Source organism: Equus przewalskii, chromosome 20, assembly GCF_037783145.1.
Source record: "Equus przewalskii isolate Varuska chromosome 20, EquPr2, whole genome shotgun sequence".
Classification (NCBI taxonomy): Eukaryota; Metazoa; Chordata; class Mammalia; order Perissodactyla; family Equidae; genus Equus; species Equus przewalskii.
The window spans coordinates 2,161,044-2,177,321 of record NC_091850.1 but is presented as its reverse complement, the minus strand read 5'-3'; the positions used below and the strand labels follow the sequence as shown (position 1 = coordinate 2,177,321).

General features: G+C 55.9%; 1 protein-coding gene across 20 annotated transcripts in view; it reads right to left on the bottom strand.

Moving 5' to 3' along the window:
- Positions 1 to 16,278, bottom strand: part of MYO9B (myosin IXB) — an 84,903-nt gene that overhangs the window by 52,115 nt on the left and 16,510 nt on the right. For all 20 annotated transcript variants that reach the window (XM_070587356.1, XM_070587339.1, XM_070587355.1 and 17 more), the window contains exon 2: positions 14,241 to 15,136. In XM_070587356.1, the coding sequence (XP_070443457.1) occupies positions 14,241 to 15,080 (840 nt within the window). In that variant the 5' untranslated portion in view covers positions 15,081 to 15,136. The remainder of the gene's footprint in view (positions 1 to 14,240; positions 15,137 to 16,278) is intronic.

Genomic DNA, 16,278 nt, shown 5'->3' with positions numbered 1-16,278 from the left:
GGAGGTGCTTGAGGTCAAAGGCCAGCTTGCCAGGACCTTACCTTTCTGAAATTTCTTTGCATACCTCAAGGTGACGGTAGCTTGTCTAAGTATGTGGAGGGGTTTCCACAGACTATGCCCCATGGGTCAAGTCTGGCTTGATGCCTTTTTTTTTAAATAAAGCTTTTATTTTAGAATCGTTTCTGATTTATAGCAAAATTGTAAGACTACTACAAAGAATTCCCATGTACCTCACACTCAGTTTCTCCTATTGCTAACATTATGGAGGTACATTAGTTACAACCAATGAGCCAATACTGACTGAAGGTTATTATTAACTACGTTCACATTTCATTCAGATGTCCTCAGTTTTTCCCTAATGTCCCTTTTCTGTCCCAGGATCCCATGCTATCTTCAGTTGTCACATCTCCTTGAAGTCTCTGTGTCAAGTTTCTTAGACTTTCCTTGTTCTTGAGACCTTGACCGTTTTAGGGAGGACTGGTCAGGTGTATCATAGAATGTCCTTCAATTTGGGTCTGTCTGATGCTTCTCACCCATCACCTGTTTCTGTAAATAAAGTTTTATTGGCACATGGTCCCACCCATTCATTTAGTATCTCTGTAACTGCTTTCGCCTTACTACGCAGAGCTGAGTAGTTGCGCCAGACTGCATGGCCTTAAAATCCAGAAACGCTCATTATGTGGCTCTTTAGAAAAAAAGCTTGCAGATCCCTGGTCTAAGCTATTTTATATGAGTTTAAGCTTAAGCTGCTTAATTCAGGATGCATTCCCCTAGGAGCAGCCACAGCGAACCACTCTGGACAACTTGATCACCACTCGCCATCAGGAGTCTCACCAATTAGCATAATGAATGTTTAAAATGGACTTCTGTGGATGGAAATGGCGTTGTTCGAGACAAGTGGGTTGGAGAAAACATTTTTGAGACACTTTTCACACTTGTTTGAGAAATTCCACCTAAGGGTCCTGTGGTCTATTCCTTAGGGATGGGGCTCAGGTCTGACCCCAAATCAGTCCCACGTCCCACTGCTAGACCAGGGGCCCAGATGGTGCCAGGAGATGGAGAAGCTCAGGTGTGCCTGGGGCCACCAAAGAGGCCAGAGCCAACAGGATCAGCTCCAGGTCGGCCGGGCCCCCGTCTGCTAATAAACTGCACGATCTGCGGGCAGGAATCCGAGGAGGAGGCAGCAGGTCCCGACAGGGAGCAGGAAGCCTGCTCTGCGCTTCCGCTTTTGTTGTGCTGAAGTTCATATAACACAAAATTCACCATTTTAACCATCGTAATGTACAATTGGGTGGCATTCGGTACGTTCACTATGTCGTGTAATTGTCACCTCTATCTAGTTCCAGAACATTTCATCACCCCAACAGGAGACCCTGTCCCCATGAGCAGTCACTTCCCATCCCCCTCCCCCAGGCCCTGGAAACCACTAATCTTTTTTCTCTATGGATCTGCCTGTTCTGGATGTTTCATATAGATGGGATCACAGAGCATGTGACCTGTTGCGTCTGGTTTCTCTCACTCAGCATGAGGTTTTCGAGGTCCATCCACGCTGTGGCATGACAGAGCTTCACCCCTGTTTATGGCAGAGTAACCTCCACTGTGTGCATTCTGCTTTGAATAGAGCCGGCAGGGGCCACAGCCCGCCTGCCTTGGTGGGTCGCTCCATCTCCCTTAGGTCTGGGGGAGGCACAGGTGGTGCCTACAAGAGTCCAGGAGGACCACTGGACCCAAAGACCCTTTGAAACCCCCAGTGGTCAGGGGTAAAGTGCCCCCGGGCACCTCTTTTTCAGGTGGATGCGATCCTCCCTTTGACTTTCCATCACAGGCCTGCTTCCAGCCTTGGCTTCTCTCGTGGGGCATCTTCCCCGGCGTCTTCCGTCTTCTTTATGGGGCGGCTCTGGAATGGGCCAGGAAGCCCATCCATGCACAGGAGAGCCGCCCCAGGCTCCTCACAAGGTGCCCCCTCAACCCGGCGTCGCATGACCTCATCTCAGCACTTGCTCCCTCCATGCTCTTCTGCAGCTGACACTCAAGGCTCTGAGCGAGACAACCTTGCTATAAGAATCAAAAGGCCCCTGAATGCCACATGACCCATAGAGCCTCAGGATGTGGGGTGGGGGGAACCACCCTGTGTGCCGGCTCTGTGCTACAGCTTTGCTGGTCACATGACATTCAGAATCTCTCCTCTGACTCTCTCAGCAGGCCTTGGACTTAGCCAGGTGACGGCAGCAAGAGCATTCCAGACCAAGGGTGCAGCGTGTGCAAAGGCCCTGGGGCAAGAGAGTTCAGGAGGCAGAGCAGAGAAGTTGATTTACTACAGGTCACGTAGCACGTAAGTAGCTGAGTTGGGCTGCCTGGTCCCACTCTGGGCTTCCTGGCAGGGGGCAGCTCTCAGACCTGAGGGCCTGAGGTGGTAAACTCTGGTGGGACGGGCACAGTCACATGCTGAGGGGCGAGAACCAGTCCAGGCACTTTGGCAGAACTGGAGATGTTCCCTTAGGAGCTACGTGTCCTTGTCATCTTCTCTCTCCCCCTCCCCACAATCTCACTAACAGTCGCACCTCCAGTGAGCGGCTCTGCCCAGGCGGTGGCTCCCTGCAGACTCTGTCCAGAGCCCCAGGGTGGATTTTCAACTGCACTTTCTAAAGGCCCTGAAACTAGAGCAGAGCCTTCTGCCTCAGCACTGGGTATCCGGGGTGGGACCGTTCTTTGCAGAGGGTGCCAACCTGTGCACTGTAGGAAGCTGAGCAGCATCCCTGGCCTCCACCTACTGGACGTCAGTCTCCAGACACTGCCAAACGCCCCCTGAGGACAGAATTGCCCCTGGCTAAGAACCGAGCCTAAGATTCAATTTAAAAATCAGCTGCCAGGGGCCACCCCATGGCCCAGTGATTAAGTTTCCGTGCTCTGTTTCGGTGCCCTGGGGTTTCACTGGTTTGGATCCTGGGTGCGGACATGGTACCGCTCATCAGGCCATGCTGAGGTGGCATTCCACATAGCACAACCAGAGGCTCTCACAACTAGAATACACAACTATATACTGGGGGCGGGGGGGCGGTGGTGCCAGCGGCAACAGATGTTAGCTCAGGTACCAATCTTTAAAAAAAAAAATAAAATAAAATCAGCTGCCAGATCCGTGGTGTAGTGGTTAAGTTTGGTGTGCTCTGCTTCGGCGGCCTGGGTTTGCAGGTTTGGATCCTGGGTGCAGACCTACACTACTCATCAGCCATGCTGTGGCAGTGACCCACATATAAAGTGGAGGAAGACTGGCACACATGTTAGCTCAGGGCTAATATTCCTCAGCAAAAAAAGAGGAAGATTGGCAACAGATGTTAGCTCAGGGCAAACCTTCCTCAGCAAAAAACAAAAACAAAAACAATGCTGCCTTGGAGAGCCCGCACAGTGAGGAAGGACTAAGTGGGACTCCGTAAATTTTCACAGGTTGCTGTGACGCACTCTGCCTTAAAGAGCTGAGGATAGCACCCAGCCTTTCCTAAGAGCCCATCCCATGGAAGGCTCTAGGCCTGGGCATCCCCCCTCCACCCAGGAGGAACCAGTCAGCAGCCACAAGTTGGGGTCCCAGGGCTGGTCAGCAGCTGGGAAGGTGACTGTGAGCCTTGGGCTTGACTCCTCGGCCTTTCAGAGATGGGCCACCTCCGGAGGCCCCAGGTAACTGCGGTCTTGATGGGCCTGGCCTTGGGAGCTGGCTGTGGCTCGTGGGCAGATGACTGACACAAAAGGAAACTCCGGAGGACAGCTCCCCAGTGAGGCTGGGGACAGGCACTGGAGCTGCTCCATCCTGGATAATTGCTAGGCCACCAATCCACCACCAGGCCCTGTGGTCACTCAGCACCCGGCTGTGCTCCTGCCCCAAACAGCGAGGCAGATGAAGCTGATGGATGGACAGGCACCCCACCCCTCGGCCCTGCCCTGGTGCAGGGAAGCACCCAGAACATTGGGGAAGGGCGGCAGCCGCAGCAGGGGTGTCCCAGGCCTGAGCTATGCTTCTCCTTGTAATCAACTCATTCTGCAAATTCCACAGAGGCCTTTCTGGGTGCTTAAAATATACTCTATAATTTCACTCTTCTCTTAATGCAGCTAACTATATTTCCCAAAAATATAACTTCTCCCTTTGTCTAAAATAGCCTTAGATCACTACAAAGCGTCAGGCTCTGCACTTTTATGCAGCAGGCCAGAAACGCAGCCTCGCAGTTCTGCAGGGCACAGGAGGGACAGAGAGCGCTGGTGGGCCCCGCCTTCCAGGTGGCCCCCCCTTCCCTGGTGCTCCCAGGGGATGTCAGGCATCCTGATCCTACCCGTAGCCGGCATGGACACCTTCTCATCCTTCTGCACCACTCCCACTCTGGTGCCGCCCCACTTTTCAGCTGGGGGCAGCCTCCCAGCTGGCTGTCACCCTGTCTCTGTTCCCTCCTCTCTTCCAGGTGGCTCCTAGTAGCTGGAGCTCCCACCGTTTTCCACATCTTGCCAGTCCTTGTGGTGAGCTGGGAACACTTGCCGGTTTGTATTAGGCACCGGGACTGGGAACACTGCTGCCCCCCACCCAATGCCATGAGAAGCTCATCCTCACCCTCCTCTCTCTGGCCGAATTATCCCCCAGCTGCGAGCTCCAGCGTATCCTCCTGGGCACACATTCCATGCCCCAGATGCTAGCTTCCTCCAGGGACACCTTGGTCCTTGGGTGCACACTTCTGGCCTGGTCCCATCAGCCCCAACGCATTTACGCGGCCCCTCCCAGCAGCTCCTGGAGGATCTGGGGATTGGTGGGGGGTGGGTCTGGGAGGTGCCAGGGTCTCACTGGGTGTCAGCATTCTATTGTGCCCCTAGAAGACCGTGTTGCTTGGAGGCAGGATGCAGGTGGCCTCAGGGACCACAGTGTGGCTGGAAACCTCAGGGAGGGTGCAAGACAGGGAGGGGACCCCACACAGCCCCCACCACCCTCAGCCAGAGCTCAAACACTCTGGCTGTAAAAACACTCCCAGCTGCCTGTGGGACACAGAGCGAGCGAGCAGGAGAGCAGAAAGCCCTTCATGGAGGCTCGAGTTGGAGCCGGCCTTGCCGAACTTTACGGAAAGTCTGTCGGAGTTCTCCTTTCCCCACCAAACTGCAAGGCCTACGATCCTGACACTGCATCTGATCTGTGCGTTTTTCCCCCATACCAAGCAATTCTCCAGCACCAGCTGCAAGCGTACAATTCAACTCAGTTCTGACACTATCCACCTGGAGGGAGCATCAGATCGCACAGGGTAAGGGCTCAGTCCCACCAGGCTCCACACACACCTTCCTACAAACCAGAGGCTCCCACAACCCCCGCTTTGGGCTCAATTAATTTGTGAGAGTGGCTTGTAGAACCTAGAAAACCCATTTACTCCCTAGACTCTTGGTTTATTATAAAAGATACAACTCAAGCCACAGCCAGATAGAAAGGATGTGAAGGGCAAGGCATGGGGGAAGGGGCACAGACCTTCCACACCTTCTCCAGGGGCACCATCCTCCCAGCACCTCCATGTGTCCCCAGGCACAACTGATTAAATCACCGACCATGGGTGACTGAGTATGAACCTCCAGCCCCTCTCCCCTCCACAGAGGTCAGGGGGTGGGGCTGAAAGTTCCAGCCCTCTAATCACAGGTTCCCCTGGCAACCAGCCCCACCCTTGGGGCGTTCCCAAAGTCCTGTTACTAACACGGCGGAAGATGCCCTGCCAAGCTCATCATGGGAAATTCTAAGGGTTTCAGGAGCCCTGCGCCAGGCACTGGAGGGAGACCAAATGCATGTTACTTATGACAAATCACAATACCACAGATCCCCTGTAGGTAGACGGAAGTTTATGAATATATGTATCTATACTTGGCATGGACACAAATGCAGAAAGACATGAGTTGGAGATAGGAAGCATCTGGAACAAGGGTGGGAATCTGGTTTCCTTATATTTGGGCAGAGGGAGCTGAGCAGAAGGTAAGAAGGCACAGAGAAAGTTAACTGTGGTTAAGTTCTGGAATGTTCTATGTGCATGCAGAGGTATGAGGGGCCAGCAAACCTTCCCTGTAAAGGGCCAGGTGGTAAATATTTTCAGCTTTGCAGACCATAGGGTGTCTGTGTCACAAGTGCTCCACTCTGCCGTCTAATGTGGAAGCCGCCACAGACGGTATGTAAATGAGGGGGCGTGTTTGTGTGCCAATAAAACTTGACTCAGAGAAACAGGCGCCGGCAGATTTCACATGTAGGCTGCAGTTTGCCAATCCTTGCTATAAGGAAAAACAGACTGAAAAAATGAAGCACTATAAGAAAAAAAGCAAAGAAAAGCATGTGGGTGGAACCAAAAGTGATAATATAAAATGCGTCACCATCTTGCCAAAGTGGGGCAGAGAACCACGCATGCTCCCCACAGCAAAACCCACCACAGCGCCCAGTGTTTCCTGCTGGGGAGAAGCTTAAAGGGGAAGAGTCGAACCACAGCCGACAGCTGGCTTAGGTTCAGAAAGTCACCCCCAGAAGAACAGGTGTGGATGGGTGACAAAATGACAGGGCATAGGAACCAGCGCCAACTGCAGCAGAAAGCTCTTTCCTCGTGTTCACCTGTAAGAAAAGCTGCAGGGAGCGTGTCCCCTCAGCTGGGGGTCCTCCAGTCGGCCACTGCATGTTTTTTTGGTGCTGACGAGCAGTTCTTAAAGTAACATTTCAAGATGACACTAAAAGTCAGCCTGGAAGTCCAAACTTGGATGGAAAACCCGACCCTCGCACCCGAGTGTGCTTTGTCAGAGGGAACAAAGACAAGAGGGGATTTCTGGTCGAGGGTGGGCGGTGACTGTTACCCTGGCTGTGGCTGGCCGTGGGGAGAGAAGCAGCACCAGCCACCAATTCCTGGGAATGAACGAGAACACTGGCCGGAAGCTGCATCCCTGCGTGCCAGCCACCCCGAGATGCAACGGTGCTGAATCGTGCTGGGTTGTTGCGTAACTACAATGGCAAAATGTGACCAAAAACCCCTGAAACTATTTGGGCCCAGAACACCTGAAATCTTTCTTTGCGTGCATTTGGCCTAAAACTTATTCTCAACTGGGACAATTTTACCCCTCTGGGGACCCTTGGTGATATCTGGGGACACTTTTGGTTGTCACAGCTGGGCAGGGGGTGCTACTGGCACATGGTGGGCAAGGCCAGCAATGCTGCTGAACATTCTACAATGCACCGGACGGCCCACAAAAGAGAAGGATCAGGCCCCAGGTGGCGGAGGCGCAGAAGCATGGCCTTCATCCCCGAGTGTTTCTGTCCGTGAGGCCTCAAGGCGACCCCACATGAGGCATTATTCATCCTCGTCCCCTATGCGATTTGACCTGCCCCTGTTTCCCTCCTGCCCCGGGATCTGGCCTCAGCTCCTGTGTTCCTTTGGGCTGCTCTGCTGACCCAAGACCTCTCAAACTGCTTCCCCAAACATCCTGGGGAGGCTGCGCCATGAACAGAAGCAATACCCCGGACTTGCAGCTGCCAGGGTGGGGCCCACCTCCTTCCCGGGCTCTCAGATGCTCGGCACCTTCTCCTCCATCCTCGCACCACAGTATCCGCCTATGATGTCCAACCTCCCAGAATCCCACGGCTGGCTCTCACTCTGCCTCCCCTGTGATCGGTGATCCTGATGTTTGTAGCACTGACCTTCCGGCAACCCAGCCTTGAAGAAAGCCAGGCCAGTCAGAGCCTTGACTACTGGCCGGAGCGTGGGGGATGACTTCTGAGAGCTCTCATCTGCTCCCTCCCTCCCGCCAGCTTAGTGACCCCCCCCAGCTCACCCAAGGCAGGAGCTCCAACACAGCCAGGTGTCCAGCAACTTCAGCCAAATGCCCAAGGTAGCCTGCACACCCAGACCCTGTCCTGGACTTGTGTGGCCAGTGCACCTCTCCCTGGGGCACCCTATGCCGCTGCCCAGACTCTCCCAAGCCCATGCCCCTTGCCCCCCATCCGTCTGCCTGCTGACATCCCACCTTCCCTCAAGAGGCCAAAGGACCAAGCACTCTGAGGGACTCTCTCCCCAGAACACCTGTGTTCAGATAAAGCAGACACACCCAGGCCTTTGGGACCCTCGGCCTCGGGAGACAGACAGACAGACATCAGATAAAGGCTCTTGGCGCAGACACTCCTCTTGCTGTGAACGCCCTGGTCCCCCTTTGCCAGTGGGAACACCAGTGGACTCCCCTGCTCTGTCCTGACCATGGGCCCCGCCCCCATGGCCCCTGCCTTGAAGTGGGTCCCAACCAGGGGACTCCCTCCCTCTGTGCTGACACTGACCTACCCCCACCATAGCCTGTGCCCTGAAGTGGGTCCTTGGAGGCCTGTCTATGGCCACAGGCCCCTTTCTCAACACTCGCTCCTCCTGGCACACTCATCTCCTCTCACGGCTGACATGCGAGGTGCAGGGCTGAGCAGCCGGCCAGGAGGCACCCCAGCTTGCCACCTGTCCCCGGCCCCTCTCGGCCCATGCAATCTGTGGGTTGTGCGATCGGACAACCTCTAAGGCCTGACAAGCTCTGGCGTCGGGGGTGTCTTTGTGCTGCCGGCACTTGGGTCTCCCTTGGACGAAGCACCCCAGACCTCCGTGCTCACCAACGCCCCAGGGGCAGCTCCAGGCAGTGCTGTGTGGGCCTCTCTGAGCTGCTTCCTCCCCTCCGCCTCTCTGCCTGCCCGGCTCTGACCCTTCCGCCCGGGGAGCACGCATGGCCCGTGCAAACACTCCCCGCTGCTTCCCAAGGCCCTGGGCAGTCTGCCGGTGTGTTATTCACTGCCCATCGGTCCCAAATGCCAGCCTCCCTCTGGGTGCCGGCCTTTCAGTAGGTGCAGCGGGCACACGGAGATGGGTGACACGGACAGGCGGACCTAGAAGTGTCTACCTGCCCCCACCTCGGCACGCCGAGGAGGGCCTGGATATCGGAGCAGGCTGCTGGCCACGACTTTGCTCTCTCACCAGGCTCGGCTCAGTCAACCCCAAGAGTACCCAGTGGGATCATCTCTGTGTGGGCCTAGCCCCCTCCATCCTCCTGTCATTGACCTGGTGGGGGCCGCTGCTGGGGGGAGCACTGACCTGGTCAGGGCGGGGAGGGGGCCAGGGCCTAGGAGAAACCCCAACCGCAAACTCGGCCATACAAAGGATGGAAGTTGTGAGACAACTACTGAAAGACAAACAGAACATAATCTTATCCACAGGATGGACTATTACTCAGCCGTAAAGAGGAGTGAAGCCCTGACCCATGCTACATCGTGGATGAACCTCAAAAGCCTCATGATGAGTGCGAGAAGCCAGATGCAAAAGGTCACACAGTGCATGGTCCCATTTATATGGAATGTCTAGGATGGGCAAATCCATAGAGACAGAAAGCAGACTAGTGGGAGCCAGGGAGTGGGGGTGGGAGATGGGGAGGGACTGTACATGGGGATGGGGTTTCTTTTTGGGATGATGGGAATGTTCTGGAATTAGATAGAGGTGGTGGTTGCACAACATTGTGAATGTGTGCTAAAAAATACTGAATTGTTCACTTGAAACAGGTGAATTATATCTCAGTAAAGCTCTTAAACAGAATCCCTAACTGCAGAGGCACATCTCTGGTTCCAGAAACTTCCATGTCTGTCACCTTGGCTGAGTAGCTTCACCTGTGTACCCCCAAGGCTGGGTAGAGGCTGGGCTGTCAGTGCCCCACGGGAGAGAAGGATATGGCCTGGGCAGGTGTCCCCGAGGGCAAAGTCAAGGTAAATGATTGCATGTGGTTCTGGTTACCTGCCCAGGTCAGCTGGCCCAGTGCTGATGGAGGGAAGAGGGAACAGACCCAGCAGCTTGGTAGGTGGAGGAGAGGGGCTGGTACTCGGGACTGAGGTTGGCACAGATCCTAGTCCCAGGACAGGCTCCTCTGGGGCCCTTAGAGGTGGGTTGGGGACAGCAGTGAGCTCCAGGACTCCCTTGGTCTCATTTCTTGCTGTCCCCGGTCACCAGCCTTCTGTGGGCGTGCTAGGCAGCTCGAGGTATCATCGCCTCTCAGTCCCTTCTCTCTGCACGCACCAGGCCATGGTGGCCACACAAAGGCCCCCAAACTTGGCACACAGCAGCCTCTGGCCACTTGGAAAAATGGCCCAGCCAACAAGGATCCTCCTTTCATTTCTGCTTTTGAAATTAAACCCTTGTGCACATCGGCAATGGCAGAGACATTTGCTACAGTTCAGGAAAGACAAACAGAATCCTGGCCTCAGCCCTCGCCCTCAGTGCCTATGCTGCGGTCTGTGGGCTGAGGGAGAGGAGCATGTTCTGGGCACACTCTGTGGCCAACGCAGTGGCCGACGCCATGGGCTGCTGCATCTAGAGTCGCCAGATTCTCCGAGGGGTGTGGGATGGGCAATGGACCTTCGCACGAAGGCAGGAGGACCCCTAGCTGCTCACTGCCCTGGTGAGCCTGCCTTCCGCACCTTCAGTGCCCTGAGCTCAGACTACAGTCTTGCATGGACGGCGTGTTTCCGGGGGTGGTTCGGAGGGCGGGTGGCAGTGGCTGAGCGTGGCTGAGTGCGACCGTGTGAAAATGGTGACAGGAACAGTTAACTGCAGCAGGCGGGCGGATCAGCTGATTGGAACCGGCTTTCCACAGTGCCTCCTTCCTGTTTTCTGGTCAGAATTGCACATCGAGGCTGCAACCCGCGCCTGGGATGGGGGGGGCACCCGGAGACACCCAAACCTCAAAACCACTCAACTTCTCCTTTTGAGGAGCTGAGAAAAAGTCCCGAACGCTGCAAGTGGTGTGCTGATCTTCAGCCTTCTGTGGCCCCAGCCAAGCTGAGAGAGGAGACCTTCCACAGAGACTCAGAGAGGTGCCAGAAACTCAGGCTCAGGCTCAGGGTCAGGCTGGGGCCAACCCTGGGCCAGCCATGGTGGCCTGTGGTGTGGCCTGGGGAACCCAGACTGTTCTGGGTTGACTTGTGTCTCCCAAAAAGATATGTCCAAATCCCGATCCCCAGAACCTGTGAGTGGAAATAGGATCTTCGCAGATGTAATTAAGGTAAGGATCTCGAGGTGAGATCCTCCTGGATTTAGGGTGGACTCTGAATCCAACGACGGTGTCCTTATAAGAGACAGGAGATTAGAGACGCAGAGAGACGGGGAGAAGGCCATGCAGAGACGGAGGGAGAGCTGGGAGTGATGCAGCCACAAGCCAAGGAATGCCACAGGGCTGCCGGCAGCCGCCAGAAGCCGGGAGAGCGGCCTGGGGTGGACTCGCCCTCAGAGCCTCCGGAAGGAGCCAGCCCCGCCCACACCTTATTTCCGACTTCTGGCCTCCAGACTGTGAGGGAAGAAATCCCTGTCGTTTTAAATCCCCCTGGTTGGTGGTACTTTGCGATGGCAGCCAAGACACCTGCACACCAGCGCACTTCTCTGGGGTTTTGTTTCCCCATCTTTAAAATATGAGAGCTGTTGTAAGGACTCAGAGATGATGGATGAAAACCGAGGCGCCTGAAGCCTGATGCCCAGTGGGCCCGAAGGCTTGATAACTAAGTATTCCTGTTGTTAGAAAGGGACTCTTGGCTTAGCTCACAATGGCTGGCACTGACTTGTGGACAATTTCTAAACAGTCAGCACCTGAAAGAAACGGTGACTGGGTCTTGTGGGATGGCAAGCTGTGACTCTAAGGCAGCTGTTCTCAACCAGGGGAGATTCCGCCCCCAGGGGATATTTGGTGATATCTGGGGACATTTTCAGTTGTCACAGCTCAGGGGAGGGGGTGCTACTGGCAGCTGGCAGGGGAGGCCAGGCATGCTGCTCCACAGCCTGCAGGGCCCAGGACAGCCCAGGAGAGAACGACCCGGCCCCAGACGTTGGCAGTGCCAAGAAGCCCAGCTCCAAACTAAAACAATCTTCTTCCTTGCCAAACAGTCGCCCCAGGAAGCACGTTCACAGCTGTGACGTGCTGAGATCTGGCGCAAGCCTGTTCTGGAAGCTGGCATGGGCACCGCCCTCCAGCAGCTCCTAACTGCTGGGGAGACTCAGCCGAGATGGCTCACACTGCCCAGGAGGCTTGAGGGCAGCAGTGGGGCGAGGTCAGAGGTGTCTGACTCATGGGGTGCCGACGCCCACCCCAGAGGGTGACTAACAGCCATCGAAGAATGTGCTGGAATCCCTCGGGGCAACTGCAGGGGAGGCGCCAGAGGTCACAGGAGGAATTATGGGCCCCCAGGACGGCTGCTGGGCTGGGGCAGCCGCTGAGGAAGAAGTTGGCAGACACCGCCAGCTGTCACTCAGTGGGGGCTGCTGTGGGCTGACTTGTGTCTCCCAAAAATCACACGTCCATATCCTCACCCCTGGAACCTGTGAAAGTGGCCTTATTTGGAAATGGGGTCTTTGCTGACGTGATTAGTTAGGATGAGGTCATCCGGGATTGGCGAGGGCCCTAAGTCCAAAGACTGGTGTCTTTATAAGAAGAGAAGGCCATGTGATGACAGAGGCAGGGACTGGGTGACGGGTCCACAAGCCACAACGCCTGGGGCCCAGAAGCTGGAGAAGGCCAGGAAGACGCTCCCCCAGAAACTCCGGAGGGAATGCGGCCCTGCCCACATCTTAATTTCAGCCTTCTGGCCTCCAGAACCACGAGAGGCTAAGTTTCTGCTGTTTTAAGCTCCCTAGTTTGTGATGACTTCTTACAGCAGCCCTAGGAACCTCATCCAGGAGCCCTGCATGGTCTTGAGCTAGAAAAGGAAACCACACCGTGTCACGCGAGGCTTCAGGGCTCGACGTCCTCACCAAGCCCTGGCACACCCACCCACCAGCCTGGCTCCTCGAGGGGTGAACGGCCCATATGGTGAAATGTTTGACTCGGTAAACGCCAGCTCTATCCCCTCCCTCACATACTGGTTGCCAACATCATGGGTCGCCTGCAGTGTCTCCTCCAAGACCCTGTGCATCAGCTCACATCGCTGCAGGAAGGGGGGCGTGCAGCACAGCAGGGTGTTATGGGAGAGCCCACGTTCACACAGCTGTCACTACACTGTACTGTTCTAATTGTTCTATCTTTTTATTAGTTATTGTTGTTACTCTCCAGCTGTGTCTAACTTATAAACTAAACTTTATCAGAGGTCTGTATGTATAAGAAAAAACAGTATGCATGGGGTTTGGTACTGTCGTGGCTTCAGGCATCCACTGGGGTCTTGGAACGTATCCCCCGCACGTGAGGGGGAACTATTGCACTATAATATCTTATTAAATTAAGAAATAAAGAAAAGAAAGCAGAGTCCTAGACCCCAGACCCACAGGCGCAGAGCCCCGAGCCCACGTGCTGCCTCGGCCCTCACCAGGCGACAATGGTTATGCTATATTCTGAGACATGGATGCGTCTTCCCCTAAAACCTCGAGAGTGACGGACACGCAATTTCTCCCACTGCCCATGCTTCCAGAAGGCTCACTCACAGCGACCCATCAATGGCTTCCATGGGCTATGGCCAATGGGGATACTGGACAGAGGGCAGAGGGTGTTACCTGCCCTGTTGCCTCTATGGCGCTGCCAGGCAGCCCCCTGCCACCTCGGGCCCCTGCCCCTGCCCCACTGTCATCCCCCCCCCCACCGCCAAGGCTGCACTACACCTTGCTGGCTTGATTCCACCCCCTCAGTCCCCGGAAACACCCCATCATGAACTGTTCAGTTTGAACACACCATCTTTTTTTCTGGGTCCTGGAGTATAGACTGCTGTCCCACAGATGTCAAGAGCGTATTAATCAGGTTTTTCTGTTTATATTCTGGTGGTTTGACACCAGGGCTTGGCTGACCCTGGAGGGACCACAGAGAGCAAGGGACTCTCCTCTAAGCACGCCTGCCGTATGGAGACCAACCTGTCCAGAGCCCACCCCCACCTGTCATGGGGCTCTCACTCAGGGCCACCATTCTCCTGCCCTGATCAGCCCAGGGCCAAGGACCAGATAACCTGGCACTCCCACACTAGAGCTCCGAAATTACGCAAACTGGCCAGTCTGAAGCCTGCTTGCCTTGCCTCCCCCGATCCTTCCTGTGAAAACTGTCACAGACTCCTGCCTACGTTTTCCCTGCTCCCACCGCTGCCCGACTGACCCACGGGCCTCCTGTGTGGTCCCGTGTGGCTCACAGAGCCTCCTGTTTCTAGGGAACCACGAATGCAAGAAACTACCTTCTCCACAGCAGCACCCTCGCTGGACCTAAACAGTAATAAAAGCCACGCAGTAAGGCCCGCTCACCTCCAGCACGGGGCCGGCGCCCAGGATGGTCCTCTCGACGCCGCTGGCGTAGCCCTTCTGGCTCAGCGCGGTGAGGCAGTGGATCAGGAAGTTGGTGCTCTGTGTCTTCCCGGACCCGCTCTCGCCAGAGATCACGATGCACTGATTGACACGCTTGCGGAGCATGGCGTAGTAGGCCACGTCGGCCAGCGCAAACACGTGTGGCTCCAGCTTGCCCAGCTGCTGGTTCTCGTACATCTTCACGTACTTGGGGTTGTAGATGGGGAGGAACTTGAAGGGGTTGACGGCCACGAGGATGCTCCCCGCGTACGTGTAGATCTTCTGCTGCAGGAAGCGGTGCTTGAGGTTCTTCAGGAGGTTCGCCTCCGTCAGCTCGGGGAGGTTGCACAGGTCATCAAAGTCCGCCTGCTGCCGTGGCAGGAGGCCACGCTCCACCAGGCGCCGGGTGGCCGTGGCCTGGGCCACCAGCTGCATGTGCACATACTTGATGGTCCCGTCCGCATTGCGCTCCTGCAGCAGGAAGTAGTAGCCGTCCTCCTGCGGGTGCTCGTCCTGCGCCCGCCGTGGCCACAGCAGCACGCGGTGCACGGGCGAGTCGTTGGCGTCCAGCACCCACTCCTCCCCGCCCGTCTCCTTGACCTCCACCAGCACGTAGCGCTTGGAGCCGTCCAGCCGCAGGCTGGTGATGGCATCCTGGATCACGTCGGATGTGGTGCTGTCCTTGGTGGCGGTCACACGGCATGAGGCCTGACCCTCGTTGGTGGCCAGCTGCGGGTAGATGTGCAGGTGGTAGGCTGCCTGCCCCCGGCAGCCGGAGCTGCCCGCCTCGTTCACACTCATCCTGCCAGCCGCCTGGCCTCAGCATGCCTCCCGGGCTCGGGGCACGCGTCCTGGAGCTGGAAGGGAGGTGGTGGCACAGTTAGGGGGGTGGTGGGACACACTGACGACTGCCCCTGGATGGACAGCCTCAGACCCGCAGCCCGAATACCCTGCCCCGATCAGGTTCCCCTGAAAAACCAGAAGGGCGGAAGAGCCTCCGTCTGTCCTTAAACATGAACTTTCACCCAAGGATTGTGGCTCTAGCAGAGTGACAACACCAGAACCCCCCCAAGATCAAACCCTTCCCCTGGAGTTCGCTCCATCCCAGCCAGTCCTTCCACATCCAGAGTCAGCGTCTCAACCCTCAAGTCCAATGGCCACGAGGACATCTCAGCTAAGCCTTTCCTGGCCCATGTCCTGCCTGGCCTCTCCCTGTGAACAAAATTTCCTCTGGCAGCTCCCCAAGCAAATGAAGACTTGGCCCCACGAGCCTTGGTTATGTCCCCACACACACGAGGGGCAAAGAGGGGCGTGTGGGGATGAGCAAGACGAAATGTGCTCCGAAACTCCAGGTCCCTGGAGCCCCGTGGAGGAGGATGAAGTCAGGGAGGGCCCGCAAAAACTCGTTCGAGAAAAGTGCTCAGAGTGCGTTTGCTTCTAGAACCGCAAACCCCACTGTAACCATGACAAGAACATCTGACAGACACAGACCAGGGGCATCCCGCGGGACCCGGCCAGTCCTCCCCAAGACCCCAAGGTCATGAGCAACAAGGAAAGACGAGGAGCTGTCCCAGACCAGGGGAAGCTGGGCAGATGTGATGACCACAGGCAGTGGGGTCCCTGAAAAGACAGGTCCTCGAGCAGAGAGAGCATGGGCACAGAAGAACAGGTGACGTCCGAGTAATGTCAGGAGGTCCGTCACTGACAGTGGACTGACGTCGATTTCTCAGCTGCGACAGACGCGCTGGTAACGGAAGACGTTCACATTGGGGGAGGCTGGGCACGGGGCATATGGGCTCTCTGCACGGTCTTTGCGACTTTTCTGTAGATCCAAAATGACTCCAACAGAAAAAGTTTATTTTAAAAACTGCATTTGCTACTTGAAGGCATTGCAGGAAAAACAGAAAATGCAGCCAATGCTGGCAACGGCTCATTTTATGTCATGGAGCAAGAGGCATAAATGCAGTGTGGGTCACGTGCAGGCTCACTGTGTGCCACC